At 39.4% G+C, this 24917-nt stretch overlaps 1 protein-coding gene across 6 annotated transcripts in view; it reads left to right on the top strand.

Moving 5' to 3' along the window:
- LOC148351499 (uncharacterized) overlaps window positions 1-24917 on the top strand; it is a 26641-nt gene extending 1724 nt beyond the window's left edge. The window contains exons 1-5 of one of the 6 annotated variants that reach the window (XM_088354503.1): window positions 626-1447; window positions 3916-4119; window positions 8588-8963; window positions 18847-19112; window positions 21720-24917. In XM_088354503.1, coding sequence (XP_088210629.1) covers window positions 18989-19112; window positions 21720-23353 — 1758 coding nt within the window. In that variant the 5' untranslated portion in view covers window positions 626-1447; window positions 3916-4119; window positions 8588-8963; window positions 18847-18988 and the 3' untranslated portion in view covers window positions 23354-24917. Of the gene's footprint in view, window positions 1-625; window positions 1448-3915; window positions 4120-5826; window positions 8964-17079; window positions 17347-17384; window positions 17714-18846; window positions 19113-21719 lie in introns of those variants that run through there. The other 5 variants (XM_088354505.1, XM_088354506.1, XM_088354507.1 and 2 more) reach the window with 5 other exon arrangements.

Below are 24917 nucleotides of genomic sequence, written 5' to 3'. Positions count from 1 at the left end.
CGGGTTTCTGGAAATTTCCAGTCAAATGTTTACCCTCAGCAGCGCCCTCTCCCGTCTAATTATGATCAATGAACCGGATGCATGATTCAAAATTATAAACTAAAACGTAAACATTTAGGTCGGACGGCTTTAATATGTTCGTATAATATCTGTCAATCTCAGCTAATTGCTCCCCTTATTGATGATTGCAATTCCCCTTAAAAAAAAACTTACAAACACAAAACGGCACCTATCTACTCTCAGAAAGATAGACAGTGTATCCAGCGACAATAACAGCATGCAGGTTAGCTAAAATCGGGGTAAAGTGATCGAACTTACTTGTCTTAGTTAAAACCCTTCACTGCAACATTTTGTACCCGCTGAAGGCTCTTGATTTTGGACTTTGGGGGACCGGAGAGCAGACATGGGGACTTGAGACTTAGTGACTTGGACTCGAGTCGACTCGAGTCGCTGTTTTTATGACTTGTGACTTGACTTGGACTTGGCAATCTAAGACTCGGGACTTGACTTGTGACTTGACTTGCCCAAGAAAAAAATACTTGGGACTTACTTGGGACTTGAAGGTGAAGACTTGAGACTTACTTGAGACTTGCACATGTGTGACTTGGTCCCATGTCTGCCGGAGAGTAGTGCATTAGAGTAATTGAGACGGAAGGTAACAAACGCATGAATTATAATCTCTGTTTCCGACTGAGCGCGAATCGTAGCAATGTTGCGAAGATGGACGCCAACCGGTGTAAAAGAATAAGAATACACCAAAACAAGAAGAAGAAGGATGATGAAGAGCACGAGGAGTATAGGGGAAGAAAGTGGAGGAGGAGCAGGTGGAAGAGGAGGAGTAGGAGAAGGTGGAAGACGAGGTCGAGTAGGAGAACAAGGAGGAGGAGAAGAAGAAGGAAGAGGTAAAGAAAGAGGAGCAGGAGAACAAAAAGAACAAGGAGAATGAGAAAGGGGGCGTAGAATGAGAAAGAGAAAGCAAGGGAAAGAGAAACAGGAAATAAAAGGAGAAGGAAAAGGATGAAAGAGGAATATGAGGCAGAGGAATAGTCTCAAAGGGCTGCACAGATCAAAGACTGTTGCAAACTACAGACTGTTATGACACCCTCCCCTCATCTAAAACATACATGAGGGCAAATAATACACATATTATCAACATAAGATATAGGTTATTCATATGCTATAGAGTAGAAGTATGTTTTAAGCTTGGCTCTAAACATTTCCACTGAGGTTGGAGATCGAATCTAATGGGGAAGAACAAGGAAAAGGAGGAGGGGGAGGAGTAGAAGGAGAAGGAAGAGAAAGAGAAATGGGGGGAGGTTAAGGAGAAGAAAAAGAAGAAGAGCCGGGTCATAGATCAGTTTCGTTCGCGAACAACCCATCACTACCTCGCCAGTCTTCCATAAGAAAAGCACGGACAGCACAGTATCTTCTTTTCGTGTGAAAACAGGTTGTTAAACTGTGTTACACTTCTACAACTCAGGTACAAGGGCTGCTAGAAACCTGTTGAATGTATGAATGAAGATTTGCATTTGGAAATCGCGAGGTAAACAGTGTGAGGCACATAAAAAGAAGCTTCGATTTCATGTTTAAAAAACAGCAACACTAAATAGCGGTCCTACGATGATTTAGATTTTAGACAGCTTCTGGGCATATGTTTTCATTTTTGCTCGTAACTGACGGCATGTTTGAATTGCAAAAGGTGTTAAATTAAGGTTAAAGTGTAATATGAGTTCTGTGGAGAAAATCTGTGTGATTTTGAGCGAATGGCTGTGTAGACATTTTGTGATTAAGGGCTATACAAATACATTTGACTTGACTAAATACTGAGGTTAAATAGAGCACCTATGCACAAGACTAGCACGGTTGTTTATTTGTGTAGCAAGGGTGATTTTAGGCTCAGAGCTTTGCGGGTCCTGAGCACCCAGAGTGGCTGGTTGGTATTAGATTATTAAAATATGTCAATGAGTATGCTGTCACTATCGCATGAGTTTTCTGCTATATTAGATCATTATTTAATCAGAGGCACATTATCCATCCATTATCTGCACAGCTTATCCTCAGTAGGGTCGCGGGGTTGCCGGAGCCCATCCCAGCTGTCTTCGGGCAGTGGGCAGGGGACACCCTCACCTGGTTGCCAGCCAGTCGCAGGGCACACAGGGACAGACAACTCACTTGCTCATTCACACCAAGGGACAATTTGAACTGGCCAATTAACCTGAAATGTATGTTTTGGGAATGTTGGAGGAAACCGGAATGCCCGGAGGAAACCCACGCAAGCATGGGAAGAACATGCAAACTCCGAACAGGAAGGCTGGCAGAACATTATAATCATCCAATGGAATATGGAATATTTACTTGCTGTATTCATATGAAATTATTCGTACATATCAGTATTTCCTCAGAAATAGTCTTCTGATGCATAGGCCTTATCTTATCATACAACCTTGAAGATTTAGCCGTATGCAGTTCTAATCCCTAGTACACTGAGTTCTCTTCGGTAGTTTTCTGTAAAAAACAATGTGGATTTATGGTCCAATGGATCAACAGGTCATGCAGATAGGAGCAATGACCTCCAACAAGGCAATCTTCATCACTAAATCAAATTAGCTCACAGTATAAATATTAGAGTCAGACGACCATTACCTTTTTTTTCTTTGCATTCGGCCTCTTCTCTTTCTTTCTCCTTTAAAAATTGTCGTCCAATGTTCCCGCACTGAGATCCTTTAAAAACAAAAACAAAAAACAGAAATAATGGAACTCTCAAGCCAACCCATATTTCATATATTTACACCTCCCCTAGAATTTCTTTAGTGCTTCAAATCCTTTCATCTGTTGTTTGTCCTTCCAAATGTAAAAGACACCCGTTTATACAGGATGTCATGGTCTGGACTTGTATCTCACAGAGACACTTAAAAGCTTGGAATTATTTTCTGACAATAAAAGTTTCCACTAAAATATATTTTACAACACTCAGAGCTTTGCGGGTCCTGAACACCCAGAGTGGCTGGTTGGTACTAGATTATTAAAATATGTCAATGAGTATGCTGTCACTATCGCATGAGTTTTCTGCTATATCAGTTCATTATTTAATCAGCAGCACATTATCCATCCATTATCTGCACCGCTTATCATCAGTAGGGTCGTGGGGGTGCTGGCCAAGCTATCTACGGGCAGAGGGCAGGGGACACCCTGAACTGGTTGCCAGCCAGTCGCAAGGCACACAGACAACTCACTCGCTCATTCACACCTAGGGACAAATTGGGGCCGCCGAACTAACCTGACATGTATTTTTGGAATCTGGGAGGAAACCTGATTGCCTGGAGGAACCCCACGCAAGCACGGGGAGAACATGCAAACTCTGCACAGGAAGGCTGGTAGCTAGATTTGATCTCATGACCTCAGAACTGTGCCGCTCATGCGCTAACCACTATCCAGACGTCTGTTCACAGTTAAAAGAAAATACAAAGATCCATAAATATTTAGAATAAATAAAGCTAAAAACCCAATACCCATAGACAACCCAATACAGTATACAGACGCTCCCCTACTTACGAACATTCGACGGTAGATACAAGCATTTTTTGGGGATGTAGAAAAATATCAGGACATGGATGTTAAATGTAAACAAAACACTGCCAATGAGAGCGCCAGTGCTCTCTAGTGTATTGGAAGTCAAATTGCATTCTCTTCTCAGGAAAGTTAAAAAACAAAACAAACGTGCCGCACCCTACACAGGGCGCCCAACCCCACTGTTTGAGAACCACTGGACAAGAGTAACAGGTCTTAACCAATGATAAGGTTTTTGGTTTCTCCATAAGTTACAGCGAAATTTAGTGGCCAAATATTACACACTGTCTCTTTATGCTGTACTTTCAGGTCTGCATTCTGTTCAGTTCCCGCCTCTTTACTTTGCAGGGAAGCACCGGTCCTGGCTGACACATTAGTGTCCACTTGATTCTCTGACCTCGTGCCGAACCACCAGCCGAGAGGAAAAGCGAAAAAATCTGTATTTTACATGGTGAAAATCAAGTGTGAACTTCAAACACAGAGAAAATGTGCTCAAGTGGGAATGGAAAGTTCAAAGAGGAGCTTCAGGGAGCGCAAGAAGAGACCGACGAGGTAAGTAGTCAGCCAGGCGCGGTTTACAAACTGCTTCGAATTGTGCTGAACAGATCAGGTTAGTAATTTTAGTTTCTATGACATCCTTGACATTTTATTTTCGACTCCAGACGTCCACCATACAATATATATATGTTCCATATCTTTTATATTTTCTTGATGCAGCTGCTCTGAAGTGAAAGTGGGGGCATCAAACCTGTGGGTGTTGAGACAATAAATTACGAGCCATGTGGCTGAAACCAAAATTTCATCTTGCAATTCAACAAACCTTTCTTGGAAGACAAGTATTTTTTTTCGTCTATGTTTATATTAGTGCTGTCAATATATTTAAATATTTAATTGCGATTAATCTCATGAATATCATAGTTAACTCTTGATTAATCTGACGTTAATCACCCATTTTAATCTATTACAAATTGTCAGGTTCAAAATGATGTCAAGATGAAATAATATACTCTTTTTGAGTTAGGAGTCAGACAACTTCGGACAAGGCAAAAATAAACTTGGATTGCTATTGAAATATTCCCAATTTACGAGACTTGGTCAAAACAATGTCCAACTATTCACGTGTTCAAATTTAAATACAAAAAAACATTTCTGGCAGAATACAGAGATGAAGAAAATGGGGTATGAGTGATACAAGAGATTGGAAATACTGAGTTTACAACTATAGTTGACTTTGTTGTTATTGTTACTATTATTATATCATAACTATTATTATTAATATCATTGCTATTGTTGTTATTATCATTGGCGTCACAATGATATTTAGTGACTGGTAGCATTATAACGTTAATAGATGGGTACTACGATGATTAGTGTATAAAATATGTGACTATTTACAATTATAATTATTGATATCTGACCTATGTAATATGTATATCCCTGAAATTGTGTTATATTTGGACACAAAAGAGGAGCCATCTATAGAATGTAAATAAAGGGAAGATGAAGGGGTACGGAAAATAAGAGTCTGCTTCTTACTACCCCTTTTCAAACACAGCATGTTAACTTTGTTTTGTTGTTGATTCATTGTTATTCATTATTTTGTTCGAAATAAAGTTTTCATCCATTGATTCCTTCATAGACATGGAAAGAATTGAGTAAACTCTTCCACTGGAGGGCAAGCCAACATAACAATATACTTGAAGGCTGTACCTTTTTTTTAACAAATTCCTTTGAATGATTCATGTGATACATTACAGCAGTTCATTGTTAGATAATAGATAGGAGTCTTGAGAAAATTGCCAGTGGCCTTCAAGTTGTAGATGGGTTAGCAAAAGGAGTTCCGTACACCTGTTTGATAACAGATAGGAGTCTACCAGTGTCTGGATTGTAGCTTTTAATTAGAGACAAATTATTTTGGCTTGGGAAACTTATTGTCTTGACCTTGAAGGTGCTTGCTCCTAAAAAAACCTTGAAAACGTAAATGGTTTTGAGTATACTTTAGAAATATATAAACGTATAAAGTTATAGAAGTACAAAGTATATACTGGGTGTAAACTACAGCTTATAGTATAAAAGGCACACTTACACCATCATTTCCCTTACACAAATGTCCCTTTAATTATCATTTTAATACTCCTATCAAAATAGAAAAGTGGATAGGCTTGATTTGTGCATTTTTTTTCTTTATTGAAAACAATGTGTTGTGTTATTATTAACATGAACTATTCTGACTCTGAACAGTCATTCACAATTGAAAGAACTTTCCACACAATTTAATATAAACAAATGACAAAAAAATACTTGGTAGCAATTAAAACATTACAACAAACATTTTCCAAGGCATCAAAACAGGATGATAGAAAATAAAATTAAAATTGTAATTAGCTTTTTTTCAATTGCGGTATCCATATGCCTGTGTCGAAAGCCATCCATCTTCGCCTAGTTTTGATGAAGAGGAGGTGGAGAATTCGCATTTGCCGTATGTTTTGAAATAGAGAAATATTTCAGACTAGATGTACTACGGTGATACCTCTGGTCACACCGACTGTACACGCAGATGACTTTGGTATTGTCAATCGATCCATCTTGCAACTTAAAAAGAAACTAAACTTTCCGTTCAGAATTTGTTTCGAATCCATTTCAACGTTTCACACTTTTAGAACACAGCGAGTGAGCAGGCAAGCCGCAAGACCAAACACATGCATGGCTATTGTTTTGTTTACGGGTTTTCTAACGATGCTGCGAGTGGCCGCAGCTTATTAAAACTACAAGTTTACTTGCTCACAATGAATATTAATTTGGCGCTAAAGCACTTCTTTATATGATTGTTCATGTGATTCAAATCAATGTTTTTTTAATTACCGTATTTTACAGACTAAAAGTTGCAGTCTTTTTCATAGTTTGGATGGGGGAGCGACTTATACTGCAGGCGCGGCTTATGTGAAATTATTAACACATTATTATATAATTGCTCTTTACATTTTTACAGTATATGTATCAAGGCAAGAGGGCCCTCTAGGCCTTTGTTTATAATTTCAACCTTGCAGGGTTGTGCCGAGAACTGTCTTGCGCAGTGTGAATTGCCCCCCCTAGCATATGTCCCTCGCGCAAACGGCACTTAAATGACTTGTTTGAGACAAGAGTGTTCAGAAGATAAGAAGTAATTTTTTCAAACTAAATATTTTCAACTTGCTCAAAATGGATTTATATACAAGGTGCAAATGCTGTGCTTTGCTGTTCTATTGCATTCCCCCAAAAATGAGATACAAAGTCGTTTTAGTGCCGTTTGCGTGAGTGACGTATGCGTGGTTCTGCTACGGGGGGACATATCACGCAGGAGGACCTTGACAACAAGTGTTCTCAAGGTTAAATAAAATCCAACACCAGAAAACGTACATGTAAATACATTTAGCATCTAGCGAAAATTTCTTTGAATTACATTTATTTGGTTCAGCATCTAATTTGGTGGTTACCAATTCGGCCGGCAGGTAGTGCTCACGATTTCCGACCTGAATTAGTTCCCAAAATAGCCTCTTGTAGCTGTAGTATCAAGAAGGAAGCAATCCACACTACCGATTGAATTTTAATAATAAATTAGGTCTAAAAATAAAATTGCACAACCCCCGGAGCAAGTTTTACGCATGATTATCACGTGCAAGAAATCAATCCAAAAATAAAAAACGTGGGTAAAAGTCATTCATGGTCAGCATCACTTGATGAAGTTGACAATGTTGGTGGAATTCGGCTGCATTTCAGTCCAAAATCCTGTATGTTTCCTGGATGAGCTGGGAAGCCTTCTGTTTCAGTACAATAATGGATTGACTTCTGAAAAGAGAAGTCAAACATTTACAACTCTTTCACAATCTCTTAAAATTAGTCAAAGTAAAATATACCAATGCAAAGTTGTTAGGGCTGAAAACTGTCACCAAATGGCCACTTTTGGAAATGCTTTGACATGTATTTAGCAAAATATTAAAAATACAATGTTGAGTTTTTCAGATTGTAATCAAATTTAACAAGGTATCAAGTACGTACGGCTTCAGGCTTTTGTCTCACCTGTTTTCCAGCTAATATTCCCATGCTTCACTCATCTACAGGCATTTGGCTGCAAAATAAATCATGCTAGAATAAAAACTTTCTAGTTCTGTGTGTTCCAACTAAGATTACTCAATGTTAGTTAGTAGCCCTTGCAGTGATTTTTGGACAAAACCTCAGAGTTTTAACTTTCAAAAGAGACCCGACTTTTTACTGCATGTTTTTGGTCGTGCTCCCGTTTTGTTCTATAATCAGTCCCGGTTAGCCCTCTTTAGCAGCCGGCTAAGCTGCCGTGTCCATTGGCTTATTGCTGGCTGGATTAGCCCTCCTTAGCTGTGTGTTTCAGTTAGCCCAATTTTGGCTGGTTGCAGTTTGGTGTACTATTACGGCACCCACTTGCGATACAACACCTGTGCATTCTCCACAAACACTACTTACTCTGATGAGATCACAGCTCAGGATGTCAAAGATGAGCCAGTCTTTAAAATGCAATATCTCAGAAAATTAATGGAATATAACTATGAAATATAGATATCATGCAGAAAACATGTAGTATTTTGTCACATTTTGCCTATTTTATAATTTGTGTACACCTTTCAAGAATAGTGCATCAGAACAGCAGTTTGTATGCAACCTGGTTATTAGGCTGGTCTGGAGCAGGCTAGCTGTAGTGGATATATCACCGTAGTGAGCTAAGCTAAATTTAAACTGCTTTAATGCAACAGACTTGAGAATAATTCAGACAAAATAACAAAGTATTCTGACTAAATCCCTTATCTAAATTACATCCATTATCCCCAAGGTGTATGTGTGTGTGATGCTTGCTTTATATCACTAAAGCACAGTTCGGGTCGACAGACCTCAATATTTTGTTGGGTTGTACTGTGAATAAAACATATTTTTTTAACTGTCCCCTTTTTAACCTCTGACCAATTTTCATGCCTGCATTCAACTTTTATAATAACGTGTGTCGTGTGTCTCGCAGAAGTCGGTGAAAAATATCTTCCTTTTGGGCGGCAAGAACCAGAGTTTCCTGGTGTTAAAAGTGAGGAGGAGGAGGAGGATAAGGAGGAGGATTTGAAGCATATTCAAGTTAAAAACGATGTGGATCCTGTTCATGTTAAAAAGGAGGATGTGAAGCCTATTCAAGTTGAAGAGGAAGAACATTTCACAGATTTGCCCTTGATTGGGGTCTATATATCCACCATAGATCAAGGTCAACATGAAGAGAACAATGAAAAGGATTCTCCAAGCAGCGCTCGACAACACGGGACAATAAGTGATAACAACTCATCTGACGCACACTGATGGCAATCATCAGTTGAAATGTGATAACACGTGTTCTCAGTGTGGGAGAAATGGTGAGAAACCTTTTGGGTGCTCAGTTTGCAGTCAAAGATTTACTCAGAGAGGGGGGTTAAAAAAACAAACTAATGAGAAAGCTTTTACGTGCTCAGATTGCAGTAAAACATTAATTGATAATAGTCAGTTAAAAAGACACATAAGGATCCATACTGGAGAGAAACCTTTTGCGTGCTCGGTTTGCGGTCAAAGGTTTACTCAAAGTTCGAGCTTAAAACCACACATCAGAATCCACACTGGTGAGAAGCCTTTTGCCTGCTCTGTTTGTGGTAAAAAATTCACCCAGAATTATCACTTAAAAAAAAATCACACTAGGATCCATACTGGTGAGAAACCTTTTGTGTGCTCGGTTTGCGGTCAAAGATTTACCCAAAGTGGGCCCTTAAAAACCCATGAGAGGACCCACACTGGTGAGAAACCCTTTGCATGCTCAGTTTGCAGTCAAAGATTTTCAAGTCGGGCTGGTGGGAATCGTATTGATCTCTTCGCTTGATATGATGTCATTCTTTACATTTAAGTACCGTAATCACATCTACTGTTGTAATATTTAAATTTGTATGTGCTGCCCTCAGTACATGTTCAAATATACTGTAGCAGTACGCTAAACTGCTTTGGCTTTATAAAACACTGAAGACTGCAATATGTTGTTCCACAGGTTTATTGATTTGAAAAGGTGTCAAACTTGCGAATAGAAGTGCATTCTCATTTAAATATTTGAACATTGTAGTGTATTATACGGAAATGAAATTATCCTTTCAACGTGTTACACGTTTGCTAGAAGTAGGATCTTGAACAAAATTCGGGCTGAGCCTAAACTGTCAATCAGTATGCTTTGGTCGGGCCAGGAGTCCCTGTCACTGACTTTATTTTGCATTATTATCCACCTGTCATTGTTTTGTCTCTCTTGTCCCTCTTCTTTCTCTCTCAATTTCCAAAATGATGAACTGCCTTTAAATTTTACCGCCAACTCTTAAAAAAATCAGTCAATGACGGAAAATCAGCTGACAATGTAACCTCTGCAGACACAGAAGTATAAAATATGTAATCGTTTATTCAGTCTTGTATTACAAAAGACAAGCTTTAAGTATTGCGCAGATCCTCGATCCGCAATGGATTCCGTCCCCATTTCGCGCATCGCAGCCCACATCACCGCTGCTGAGCTGCGTCGGACCCAAATAATCAGCCGTCTAGCGGGTGCCGAGTTCAGCCAAAATTCCCTTCTCTTTAGTCCTCACTAAGAGAATATGAAATTTCAGGCTTGCTTCTGTCTCTGTCTTTTGTTGAAAATATTTAGTCATGAAAGCCTGCATTGGAGTGGAATGATTTATCCACAAATCCACAAGTTCGCTTAACAGCTGTTTTATATACACAAAAAGTATGAAAACACTTATCCTATCAACACAAATAAAGCGTAATATTGAACAAATGAACACGAGAAGCAATTACATACGGACACTGTTTTGTATAGCATAAGATGTGAGCAGAAGGGAACAGGCAATAAAACTGAACATAACTTAAAGGGCCTGTGCTATCAAACATAAAATAGACTCACACAACATCCCAAATAAAAACAGAACAGTGTCACTGCATATAGAGTCACGGTTGTTTGAGGTCCTGGTATAAAAGTGATTGACAGCCATTTTTTCAGCCTTGTTCTGTACTCGCATGCCCGGAGTATTCTGTTGAAAACATGAGAACTGCTCAACGCCAGTGTTTTTTTTTTTACCCGTCTCACTATTTAGATTTTAAATGAACATGCGAAGGAAGAAATGTCATTCCTTCCTCTTCACAACTCCTTAATGAACAGATTAGTGTAATCTTGCCGCTATGCTAATGTCTAAACTATTTCAAGCCTATTTTGATCATGCACATTTTAAAAATTGTTGCTGTTGTGTAAAAAAATGTTTTCAGAACATTGTTTCTCCAAATAATAATTTTAGAGGTTTTTGGATATGTGAATATATGTAGATATGCTTTAATTTGTTCTAATCAAGATTTATTTTAAATTTGCTTGTGATTCAATGATATTATCCTATATACACCATAATAAGACCTGCAATTAAAGAATCCATCCATCCGTTATCTGCACCGCTTATCCTCAGTAGGGTCACAGGCAGTGTTCCCTCTAAGCTGCGCGCGTGCGCAATCGCGCACTGCCTGCACATTCTCAGCGCACAAGAAAATCTATCCAGCACAATGTTCCCTCTAAGCTGCGTGTGTGAGTTTTTAAAGTTTTTTGAGAACCGGCTTCTTCGGCTCGGCTCACTAAAAGGAACCGGCTCTTTCGGGTCCTAAACGGCTCTTCGTGTTGTTTTTGCTTCTTTCATCCCTATATGACCAAATATTATGTAAAATTATGTAAAAAATGACTTAAAGGAAGGGGCAATAGAACAAAAAAGAAAAAAAATACCAAAATGAAAGAGTAGTGTAAAGCTGAGAAAAAAAAAACAAAAAGGAAGAGAAAAAAGAAGGAAAAATTCAGAAAAAAGCCAGAAAAAATGAAAAGAAAGAAACAAAGGAAAAAAGTAAATTGAGAACAAAAATAAAATTACAGCTAGAAAAAAAATAAACACAATGAGATTTTTTTAAAAAGGGATCAAAAAAAGAAAAAAAAAACGGAAAAAGAAGAAAAAGTTTGTGTTACATTCAAATAATTTCCAATTATACCAAGTCAATCTTGTTGCCAACATTGTACTTCCACTAAAAAAACGTGATTAAATACTGTATCGTGCAACCGACTAAATAAGCCCCCCAAAAATGTTAGTAGTATGCGACAAAAGATACCAGGAAAAAAAAGAAATGAAAATCTTGTGAAAGAATTTTTGTAAAAACAAATGACGTTTGTAGGCCGTACAACCTTTGCAATAATACATTAGTCGATTCATTCAAAAGTGAAAAATGTTTTTGCATTGCCGGAAACTCAGCAAAATGTAACTTGATGTCAAGTTTTGGACATGTTTGATAATGACTCAGTTGCCACACTTGGGATTGCGGTTGCTCACTGTTGTTCCAAGCGTTGCTCACCGACTTTGTGTAAACGCTCAGACCCGTTGAAAAATAGAGGGAACATTGGTCACAGGGGTGCTGGAGTCCATCCCAGCTATCTTCGGGGAGTAGGCAGGGGGACACCCCAAACTGGTTGCCATCCAGTCGCAGGGCACAGAGGGATAGACAACTCACTTGCTCATTCACATGCAATTAGACTTGTGCTTCTACTTTCTTTTTTACCTCTGACAAAGATAACTTATTTACTGTAGTGTCTTAAAGGGCCAGTGCTATCAAACATACAATAGACTCACACAACATCCCAACTAAAGAAACCAATAACAGAACTGTGTCACTGCATATGAATATTATCATGTTTTTTACGTCTTAATTCATAATATGCTTTTGATTTCAGTCATTTATATCTATTGTAACTTATTTTGCACCTTAAGATAATTCATATATTTTGTTTTTTTGTTTTGGCTTTTTGTTGCAATCACTTGACTTCTATATACATCCATTCTCATTGATTGATTTAAGGCTTTTTTTACGCACAGCAGACACAAAAAAACAACATCAACGAATGAACTAAAACAATAAAATATTTGCACAAAAACAAATGTACGATACGATAAGATAAAACATAAGCATGTGCCCAAAGGTAACAGGCTGAAGCCGAAGCTTTTAAATGCCTACCCTATTCTATTTTTCCCTTGCAGGGAAGACATATTCAAAATCAAAACTGTAACACAGCACCATTCCCCATAAATACAATTTAAAAAAACAATTGTAGATAATTCTATTTTTGTTTTAAGTTTCCCAAAAACAGTACATTGGTCCGATTTACATTTAATGATAACCTGTTTGTATCCTTTGGTTAACATTTTTTTAATAATAATAACAATCTCAATTCCCTTTTGACGGTCGTTACTAGTTCTGTATAATCATTGCCACTGAAAAATATGTTGGTGTCATCTGTAAACAAAATTAGCTTAAGTACTTGAAACACTGCAAAAATAGTTTTCATCCAACCATACACACATTGAAGAATTTTGGTCCCAACACAGATCCCTGTGGAACCCCACATGAAATGCCAAGATTGTTTGTAATGTCCCATGCTAACATATTGTTCTGCCTGTTAGGTAACTATGGAACCAATTTTCCAGCTTTCCCTCTAATTACATATTTTTCTAACTTACCTGTTAAAATTGAGTTATTGATTGTGTTGAATGGCTTCTTAAAATCTATAAAATACCAACTGCATACTCTTTATGATCGAGTGCATTTGTCTTTACCTCTATTGCTTCAACTATCGTCATTAAAGTGGTTCTTAGCCATTGGAATCCATACTGACCTAGACTTATATTTGATGTTTTTTTTTGGAGGAGTTCACAGTTCACGGATCCCTTAACCGCATGGGTCGTCAGGGCACCAATGAGGACGCAACTCTAAACAACATTCTCCACTATTGACGGTCCCTGGCCTGTTCTTGGGGCGTGGGAAAGTTCGCACCAGTCCGTTTCTTTAGGTTGTCAGCCCAGTTCTTTTTAGGTCTTCTTCTCCTCTTGCCCCCTAGGACTGTGCCCTAGAGAATTATCTTGGTCAGTCCTGGTGATCTTGTAACATGACCAGATCAAATGTAGATTACTTTAAACCATTTGAATATTATTACATTGTTTCAGTTATAAACTCATTCTGTTTCAGTGTTTCCATACAACTGAAGTTTCCGTTTGCGCACAATTGACAACAGTTCTTCGTACAGTCCAATGGTGTTGAATACCGTTTCGTTTGTCACATGGGCTAAGTAGCTGATGCCTAGACCTTTCTTGTAACATCCAGCGCCATATCCTAGATTTTCCTTTCCAGTTTTACTGTGAGAGTCTCACAAGTCTAGAAGAAGATGGAAGTAACCAGCGCTTGCATGAGTCTGATCTTTTTTTCACTGCTTCGTTCTTGTCCCTCTAGATGGATTTATGTCTGGCAAAATGGCTATGGTTTGAGCTATCCAGGCCATGATTTCAAGTCAAGTCAAGTCACATTTATTTATATAGCCCTTGATCACAAAAAATGTCTCAAAGGACTGCACAGGATTACAATGACACAAGTACCCAATCTTAAACCAGCACGCGGGCAAGGAACAACTCAAAAACCCCAGTGTGAGGAGAAAAGAGAAACCCCGAGAAAGGACCACACTGTCAGACAAGACGAAAGGAAGACTGAGATCACTTGCGCTCGTTTCTTGGTTTTATTGAAAGGAAGGAAATGACAATGTGGGATTCTTCGATCCGTTGGTTGGCGGATTGACGGAACTTGACAGGCGGGTGAAGGATTGGCGGAAATGGTCGCGGACAGGCATAATCGTAGTGTTCGGAAAAGAGTTCAGGAGTCAGACGGGCAGGGCAGATTACAGAAACGGGTCGGCAACAGAGATCAATCAGAAGAAAACAGGGAGCAGGCAAAGAGTCAGAGGTACGGGCTTACTGAGCTGAAGGCAACAGGTAGCATGAGTACAATCAGACAAAATGTTACCGGAAGCTGGGGATTTAAGTGTACAGGGTGCGCCAATCAGCTGTCCTGGCTGTTGGCGCCAAAACCTGAGCACAGGTGTTCCCAATACATGTGATTGTGACACACACACGTGGCAATCCCCCTTCCAGGATTGACCAGGGTGAATCACAATTAGCATTACTGTACACAGAATAGTAAGTCAAGTCAAGTCAAGTCATTTTTATTTGTATAGCCCTAAATCACGAAGAGTCTCAAAGGGCTTCACAGATTGTTACACTATATTACACAAACTATTTTCAACCGACAAGAGGAGTAGGTTATTCGTATGCAATGGAGTAGAAGTGAGTTTTAAGTTTAGATTTAAACATTTCCACTGAGGTTGCAGATCGAATCTCAGGGGGAAGAGCATTCCACAGCACCGGTGCCCGGATGGAGAACGCTCTCGAACCAGCAGAAGACTTCTTTGCTCTCGGGATCATCAGAAGACCAGCACTCTCAGATCGTAGGCTTCGGACCGGGACATAGTGGCAGATCAGATCTGAAAGATAAGAGGGAGCAAGTCCATGTATGATTTTGTACAATACTAAGAGAACTTTGAAGTCACATCTTTGGCTAACTGGGAGCCAATGCAGGTTAGCCAAAATCGGTGTTATGTGATCGTACTTTTTTGTCCTAGTTAAAAGCCTCGCTGCGGCATTTTGTACTAGCTGAAGAGACTTGATTCTGGACTTCGGGAGACCGGAGAGTAGTGCATTGCAGTAATCGAGACGGGAGGTAACAAATGCATGAATTATTGTTTCCGCATCAGACTGAGACAGTATTGAACAGATTTTAGCAATGTTGCGAAGATGGAAGAAGGCAGTTCTAGTAATTTGCTTTACATGCATCTCAAAGGATAGATCAGGGTCAAATATGACACCTAAATTTTTAACTGAGTCACTCTGTGTGATGTGGCATTTGTCAATGTTCACAGCAGTTTTTGAGAATAAGTCCCGGCATTTAGAAGGACCAATGACTAACATTTCGGTCTTTTCAGAGTTAAGACGCAAGAAATTGAGTGACATCCACTCTTTTATCTCAGTGAGACAGGCCTCCAAATTTCCACAGTTTAGTGTGGAAGATTCCTCCAACGGAAGATATAGTTGAGTGTCGTCTGCGTAGCAGTGGAAGCTGATACTGTACTTGCGAATAATATCACCTAATGGAAGCATGTAAATGTTGAAAAGTAGGGGGCCGAGCACTGAACCCTGCGGAACACTGCAGGTAACATTAAAGGGCTCAGATGTCGTTTCACCATATTTAACACAGTGCGTCCTATCTGAGAGGTAGGATTTGAACCACGAGAGGACGGCTCCTGAGAGACCAATCCATTTTTCCAACCGTTCTAGTAGGATATTGTGGCGCACTGTGTCAAAAGCAGCACTAAGATCCAGCAGCAGCAAAAGTGATGAAGCGCCAGAATCCATTGACATTAGGAGATCATTTGTTACCTTGATCAGAGCTGTCTCAGTAGAGTGGTTAGCCCTGAATCCTGATTGCATGGATTCAAAAAGGTTATTCTCCGATATGAAAGCATTCAGCTGCTGTGCCACTACTCTTTCGAGTACTTTAGAGAGGAAAGGTAGGTTTGACACAGGTCTGTAATTACTTAATATTTCTGGATCAAGGTTGGGTCGTTTCAGTGTGGGTCTAATAACGGCGGACTTAAAAGCTGCTGGAACTACACCTGAGGAGAGTGATGTATTTTTAATATTTAGAACTGAAGGCCCAAGGACGCTAAAAAGACTTTTAATAAGTGAACCTGGGAGCGGGTCGAACTGGCAAGTTGTCGGTTTATATTAAACACTAGGTAAGATGTTGAAAATGTCCGGAAAGAGCATGACACCAACGACACCCCCAGCCTGTAAACTAGTCCAGAAAGTCTATGATTCCTGGTTCTCACCCCTCTAGTGACAGGTTCTAGCTCTCTGTGGTTTATGGTGATGTTTATGGTGAAACCTTGGGAATTGTTGGTCATTACTAATTACAGACAATATCTGTGTATTATTTGTGAATGCAACATCCATTGCAGCCTGGCCATCCTGAAAGGGGGACTACCTCATGTGTGATCCCTTCTCAAGGTTGCTTCATTTTCCTCAAGTTGAGGTTTTTGAGTTTTTCCTTGCCCTCGCGAAGGATTTAGATCAGAGGATGGGGCAATAATGGTCCGTGGTTTGCAATAAGCTGTTGTCTGTGCAGCTCTGTGAGACTCTTTGTGATTAAGGGCTATACAAATAAACATGACTTGACTTGACACGACTTTTGTTTTTTTCTGTGCTTATTTCCACCCCATACTGGGTTGATGCTTTGTCCAGGCGATTGACCAGATCTCTGAGTTCCTGTTCCGTCTCCTGGCAATCCGGCTATGAGTACAAGACTTTTTAACAGGATTAGAGAAATAGGAGCATATATGTTAAGTTTCAGAAATGGGAAATCGGGAGATTTTTTTCCGACGCGATTATTATTATTATTTTTATTTGAAAAGACAACAATAAAATTAGACTATGGATAATTCGGCTACATTTTAATCGGCAAAACTTTGTTCACATAAATATTTCGGCGACCAAAAAAAAAGAAATTTTTAGAAATCGGTAGACGTTGCTCTCAGATCGGTAGGCGGGAGAATCGTGGCCAAAGCGGTAGTCTCCCAACCAAATCGGGAGACTTAACAAGTGTGTGTGAGGGTGACGAGGATGTGTTGTTAGGGGGCGGTAATGCACCAAGCAAAGAGATGGATGCGAACCGCCGACAAGAACAAGAAGAGCTACCCATCACTACCCTGCCAGCCTTCCATGTAGTATACAGGTACAATGAATGACTCTGCTGCGTCTTCTTTTTCTGTAAAAACAGGTTAGTTAAGTGTGTTACACGTCTTAAACTCATGTATAAGGACCTTCAAAAATTAATACATGTATAAATGAACTAATTGATTTGGAATTTGGGAGATGAACAATGAAAACCGTGTAAAAAGGAGCTTCGCTTTTCTTATCTTAAACGGCAACACAAAATGGCGGGCGGACGATGATTTCGCTAGGTTTTGTATAGCTCCTGGGTTTTTGTTTCATAGCTGATAATATGGTTGAATGGCTAAAGGAGTCGAATCATTGATTTTGAGCGATTGTCAATGGTTATTTCCGAGTGGTGTTAAAAAGAGGCTTTAAATGTGGCTAGTACGGTTCTCTACGTGCATAGATGTGTCCGGTAATGCAGTAGTATGGTAAGTATTTAAACAGGACGATTAAGGGGGTAAAAACACGAGTAAAACGTGATTACTTTATTTAAAAACAGTGGGATAGGGCATCACGGCGGCGCAGTGGTTAGCGCGTGTGCGTCACAGTTCTGGGGTCGTGAGATCAAACCCCCTGTGTGGAGTTTGCATGTTCTCCCCGTGCATGCTTGTCAGGTTAATTCGCCGGTCCAAATTGTCACTGGGAGTGAATGAGCGAATGAGTTGTCTGTCCCTGTGTGCCCTGCGATTGGCTGGCAACCAGTTCAGGGTGTCCCCTGCTCACTGCCTGAAGATAGCTGGGATTGGCTCCAGCCCCCCTGCGACCCTACTGAGGATAAGCGGTGCAGATAATGGATAGATTGACAGTTGGATAGTAACCCTGAGTGCTGACATGTCTCGCTTAATCCGGTGTTGGGAACCTGATTGAATTGAATGATTTTGGAATCTGCTGAGTGAATGAAGTATTTCAATGTACAACTGAGGTTGAAAAAGAATAAAAATGAGAATACAGTATTCTGTTGAATAAAAGACCGCTAACAGGGTGCCACGGAGAATGCCCATAATGACTTTTCCATCACTTATTTTCCTGTGAAAACAGGGCAAATGATCTTCTGAGACGAGTTAACTTTTTGTGAGGCCTGTAACGTGTAATTAATAGGAGAATTAATCAGATATAGCAAAGCACGTTTACACTTAAAATTTTAAAACCGCAAGGGTGGATGGAAAAAAACGAAGAGAAGAACAGATTGTGATGACAACACTAATGACTGGACACAGTGTCCTAAGCACAATTTTAAAACTGATAACGAAACATACTATTGTATTGTGTGAAGATTATCAGAAGGAAGAATCAGTGGAACAAGAGGGCAGGAGGTATAAAATTGAGATGTATAAGATGAGGTAGGGGCTGGTAGATTGAGGAGTCAATGAAATAGGAATAAAAGGATAGTTAGACTTGAGGAACAGGTTTTAACAAAGAATACAGTTTTCGGTAACTCCATACAATACAGGAATATTTAGCGGTCAAATATCACACACTGTCCCTCTCAGCTGTACTGCAGGATAACTTAATTTTTTTTCAGGTCTGCATTCTGCTTAGTTACTGCCTTTCTACTTTGCAGGGCAGCGTTGCTCCCGACCGACACTTTATTGTCCACTCAAGTTGGTCTGACCACGGGGGCTTTCCGCTCAAGCCGAGTGGGAAATCGAAAAAGCTGCATTCAACTTGGCAAAAATCTAGCGTGATCTTCAAACACCGAGAACATGTGTTCAAGTGGGAAAGGAACGTTCAAAGAGGAGCTTCCAGAAGTCCTAGAAGAGACTAAGCTGGAAAATAGATCACTTGACGCTGTTGACAAGCAGCTTCCAGTTGTGCTAAACAGAGCGGGTTGGTGGTTTAAGTTTCTATAACATCCTTGGCATTTCATTTTTGACTCCAGATGTTAACCAGACAATACTTGGATATGTTCCCTATCTTTTTCATTTTGCCGGTAGTTTTATTAAGATTAGGGTTAATTTTGTTTTGTTTAAAGTGAAGTCAGGATTGAACAGAATCCTGTTTTTTTTATGTGCTGGAAGGCAGGCCTTAGTTGAATTGAGCTGTTTGCTCTCTCTGCCACTTATCACAGGAAGCCTAAATGCAAACGAAGAAGAACCCTTGTTTTTTGGACCTGTAACTGAGACTAGCGTTAGGAATGCTAGCTACCGGGCAATACAGTGTCTATCCTGACATATTCATACATCCAAACAAATTGTACACTTTGCCTGCGTCAGTCCACACCATCTGTACCGCTAAATTGTAAAGTGGGTATCCCCATACACCAGTGCTGATCTAAAAGCGTATAAGAGTTTGGATAGCTGGTACGCGTTACTGTGCTTCGTTCGTTTTGCCAACAAATGCATCCCCGGCGTTGTGCAAACATTACTAAAACAACTTTGTATCTAAATTTTGGTGAAATGTAATAGAACAGTAAAGCACGGGTTATTTGCACGTTGTATAGAAATCACTTTTGATCATGTTGAAAATATTTATTTTGGCGCAATGACGTTTTCTCTTCTGAAGTCAGCTTCTCATTTTGGCCGCTGGTAATTTGGCAGTCCATTACAGCGCCTTAAGCTCTATGGTAGAACACATAAGTTTTCATGTGATATTTGAATCTTCAGGTCTTACCTCGTAAGATATTTTTGCTGCAAATCCTGGAATACTTGAGGGCCGGCAGTACCAGTCCTTTGGTTTGACTGCAGATAAAAGTTGCCGTCTTCCGTCTTCGACAAAAGGGATAAAATACCAAATCTGTCTTAGAAGCTTGCCCACTGCACAAGAATATATCACCGTGGTAAAAAGTGGCGGTTATATTCTTCTGTCGTTTTAAATCAATACACCTTTTTTTTTTATCCAGAAAACTCTTGGTTGTGTGTTTCTCATTGTTAAACTTGCTTTTGTTTCCCTGGGTTTCCACAAGTATAAAAGTAAGGATTTTAAGTGCATCTGAAATTAGAAAATAATATAAAAATCCTTTAACTGTGAACATTTTTGAGATCTTTTCAACCCATAACATTCAACTATATTTACATGAAATCAATAAATAACAATGCATTCAAACTTCCCCCAGCAATAACTCAAAAACACAATGTTAAGAAAAAACTTGAACCATTTTTGTGCTGATCGGTCCAGTTTAGCAGCCGGTGAGCCCGCCATGTCCGCTAAGTTGATTTTTGTTCCGCTTTTTGTTGTTGGCTACCGGTTATCCTGGCTGCTTACAACATGGTTTTGGTTGGCAAGCCTCCCGTTTTCCGCCGATCGGTCCCAGTTAGCCCTCTTTAGCAGCTGGCTAACCTTCCCTGTCTTTTGGTTTATTGCCGACTGGATTAGCCCCCATTAGCTCCGTGTTATCTTTTGCCTTTTAGCACCATTTTGTCTAGTCGCCGTTTGGTGTACCATTGCTGATTCCACTTGTGACACCGCGCCTATGCATTCTCCTCAAGCAGTACAAAAACTATCCATAAAACACTCGTTACCTCTTTGACTAATTAACACATAAACAAACATGGTGACTGGCTTGCAAGGATGTGGGTGATATTCTGATGATGTCACAGCTCAGGCAGTCAAAGAAGAGACAGGCTGTCATCAAAATGCATTTTAAAAAAAAATAATTGGAATATAACGATGAAACATAGATATTATGTAGAAAACGTAGTATTTTCTCAATTGCATGTTTTAAAATTTGTTTACACCTTTAAGTGGCAAAAGTGTTTGCAAGGGTTAGATGTGAATGGGGAAGGACAATTAAGAATAACTGATAATAATAATAATAATAATAATTTCCTTGTATTGTCATTCTGTGTAACAATGTACACAGAACGAAATGTCGATTGCATCTGACCCGATGCAGCCGCAGCCAAGAGAGGGCGCCGCCGACCACTTTTATTGACGCATAATGATGCAGAGGGGGTAAACTGGGGTATGCTGTCAGGCCTCTCTGTTGATAAAAGGTTGCATGTCCCAGCAACTTACCCCTTGTTGTGCTGTGGGCTTATTGTTTGGTTTCAGGTTAGGAAGAGCGAAGGGTAATGAATGTTAATGGTGAGTGTGTTCATGACACTAACCACCTCCCACTTGGGGGATATGACTTCAGTATATAGATAGATTACGTTGGTTTATAGCAGGCTAGCTGCAGAATATGTCACCATAGTGGGCCAAGCTAAATTTAAACTGCTTTTATGCAACCAATTTGAGGCAAAATTCAGCCAATATAACAAAAACATATCCATGCTTAACCCCTTATCTTGGTTTTCGTCTAAGATCCCCAGGCTGTATGTGTGTGGTGCCTACTGCAGATCATTGAAACACCGTGCGGGTTGACACTCCTCAATATTTTGTCTGGTTGTTTTGTGTACCGGAACATAATTTTTGAATTCTTACCTTTTAACCCTTGACCCATTTTCATGCCTGCATTCTAATTTTACTATATTGTGTGTGTATTGTGTCTTGCAGAGGTGGGTGAAAAATATCTTCCTCCTAAGCAGCATGGACCAGAATTGCCTGGCTTTAAAAGTGAAGAGGAGGATTTGAAGCGTAGTCACGTTAAAAATGATTTGGATCTAGTTCATGTTAAAGATGAGGATGTAAATCATATTCAAGTTAAAGTGGAAGAACATTTCACAGATTTGCCTGTGACTGGGCTCAGTAGTACACACACCAAAGATCATGGTCAACATGAAGAAAACAATGAGAAGGATTCTCCAAGCAGCTCCGGTCAACACGTAAAAACCGATGACAACTCGTCGGACTCAGTGCAAACTGATGGCCACAAACAGTTGGAAGAGGATATAACATGTTCTCTGTGTGGGAAAACTGGTGAGAAACCTTTTGGGTGCTCAGTTTGCGTTCAAAAATATACTCACAAAGGGAGTTTTGAAAAACACAATGGTGAGAAACCTTTTGCGTGCTTACATTGCAGTAAAACATTCACTGTTAGCCGTTATTTAAAAAAACACTCACGAATCCATACTGGTGAGAAAGGCTTTGCGTGCTCACATTGCGGTAAAACCTTCACTGATAGTAGTCGTTTAAAAATACACATGAGAATCCATACCGGTGAAAAACCTTTTGCTTGCTCAATTTGCGGTCAAAGATTTACCCGAAATTCGGGTTTAAAAAATCACACAAGAATCCACACTGGTGAGAAACCTTTTGGGTGCTCACACTGCAGTAAAACATTTACCTATAGTAGTCAGTTAAAAAGACACACAACGATTCATACTGGGCAGAACCTTTTCACGTGTTCACATTGCAGTAAAACATTCCCTGATAGTACTCAGTTAAAAAGACACACAAAGATCCATTCTGGTGAGAAACCTTTTGCGTGCTCTGTTTGCGGTCAAAGATTTACTCAAAGATCCAGTTTAAAAACGCACACAAGAATCCACACTGGTGAGAAACCTTTTGCGTGCTCACTTTGCAGTCAAACATTCACTGATAGTCGTTGCTTTAAAAGACACACAAAGATCCATACTAGTGAGAACCTTTTTACGTGCTCACATTGCAGTAAAACGTTCAATGATAGTACTCAGTTAAAAACACACGCAAGCATCCATACTGTGGAGAAACCTTTTATGTGCTCAATTTGTGGTCAAACATTTGCTGGTAAAACAAATTTGAAAGTACACACAAGGATCCACACTGGTGAGAAACCTTTTTCCTGCTCTGTTTGTGGTCAAAAATTCACCCAGCGTCATGGCCTAATATATCACAAAAGAACTCACACTGGTGAGAAACCTTATGAGTGCTCGGTTTGTGGTCGAAAATTTACCCATTGTAGTAGTTTAAAAAGCCATGCAAGGACCCACACTGGCGAGAAGCCTTTTGCCTGCGCTGTTTGTGGTAAAAACTTTGCCCATCATACTGGCTTAAAGTATCACAAAAGAACTCACTCTGGTGAAAAACCTTTTGGGTGCTCAGTTTGTGGTCAAAGATTTACTCAAAGTTGGAACTTAAAAAGCCATGCAAGGATCCACAAAGGTAAAAAAGCCTCTGCATGCTCAGTTTGCGGTCAAACATTTTCAAGTCAGGCTAATGCTAAGAGTCACAAGTGTGCTGGCGAGAATCGTTTTGATATATCTGCTTGATATGATGTATTTTACATTCAACAAATAACATCTACTGCTGTATTAATTAAATGTGTATGTGCTGCCCTCTGTATATTTCCATATATACTTTGCAGTACTTATAACATATTGTGCTTTTCAAAACTTTGAAGACTGGAAGATGTTGTTCCACAAGTTTGTTGATTTGAAAAGGTGTCAAACTTGAGAATATAATTCTTATAAGTGCATTCTCATTTACATATTTTAACATTTTAATTTATTATACAGAAATGAAATGACTCCTTTTATACATAATAATGGACTTGTGCTAGAAGTAAGATCTTGAACAAAATTCGAGTCGGGCCTTAAATGCCAATCAGGTTTTAGTCGGGCGGGGCATCTCACTTGCTGACTTTTCAACTGTTATTTATTTATGGAATGTGGGAGGAAACCGGAGTGCCTGGAGTAAACCCACACGGGCAAGGGGAGAACATGCAAACTGCGATAGCTGGACTTGGATCCTGAACTGCTGCAACGTGGGGCTGCGCTCTAATCACCCAGCCACATACATCTGTAACGATACTATATTTTAAAGAGTTGTGAATATAAATTGTAACCCTGCCCCTGAATTGTCCACTCTACTTGTATATTTTGATTCATACACGTTCAGACAAAAAAAAAACATTTTATTAGTATTGAGTCTCAAAAATATCTATAAAAATACAGTATATGCAAAAGTTAACTATTGACATTAAAATTTGTAAACTTCTACTGTAGAGGTGAATTAACAAACGCTTCCCATTGTGTTTTAATGTTTTGTTAAATTGCTCCCGTGTGAAATGCCTACAGTTCTTAACAAACAAAGAGGTAAAATTACTTTTGCTGAAAGTTTCAGGGTCCATACCCAGGCCAATATTGTGCTCTTTATCTAAGTCCAGTTTGTTAAACTTGAGTTGTAGGGTTTTCAACATGCCCATGTCATTCCCAGGTGTATTTTGAGATATTGGAGTGTTTGTCATTTTGGTTGTCAATACAATTGTTGAATTATTTTGATACATTGCTGAAAGTTGTATTTGTCCAGTTCTTTCAAATTCCTTACTAATAATACTTCAGCTTTTTCTGGTGTCCCGTTTAGAGTTAAGTGACTCGTGTGTTGTATTTCACCATGCTTTTTCAGTCGTCTTGCCTTCCTCGCGATGTCTTGAATTCTTCCTTGTCAGATGCTCGAGATAAAAACATAGGCGCCTTTCGGTGTGTGTCCTTGTTTTAATAGGTTTTATTCTGTCTTTAAATTGTTGTTTTCCATTTGGAGAAGTCCTGGAGAAGGGAATTGTATCAGTATTTCACAGACCCAGGAGAGACAAAGAGCTGGGATGAGGAAGTGATTGTCTGCCATTTTGTCTGCTCTTTAGGGAAAGTATACGGCGTTGTACTGTACCTATATGCGTGTAGTATTCAGTTTAAAATGTCATTTAAAAACTTCAATAGAACAGGTCAACTTCACTGCTTTTTTACCCATTTCACAAACCAGATTTCAAATGAGCATGCGAAGAAAGGAATATAATTTCTTCCTGTTCACAACCACTGAATAAACAGATTTGTGTAA

The sequence above is a fragment of the Urocampus carinirostris genome, chromosome 15 (assembly GCF_059441175.1).
Source record: "Urocampus carinirostris isolate Australia breed hairy pipefish chromosome 15, RoL_Ucar_1.0, whole genome shotgun sequence".
Lineage (NCBI taxonomy): Eukaryota > Metazoa > Chordata > Actinopteri > Syngnathiformes > Syngnathidae > Urocampus > Urocampus carinirostris.
Note: the sequence above shows the minus strand (reverse complement) of the source record. Positions and strands in the feature narration are given on the sequence as shown.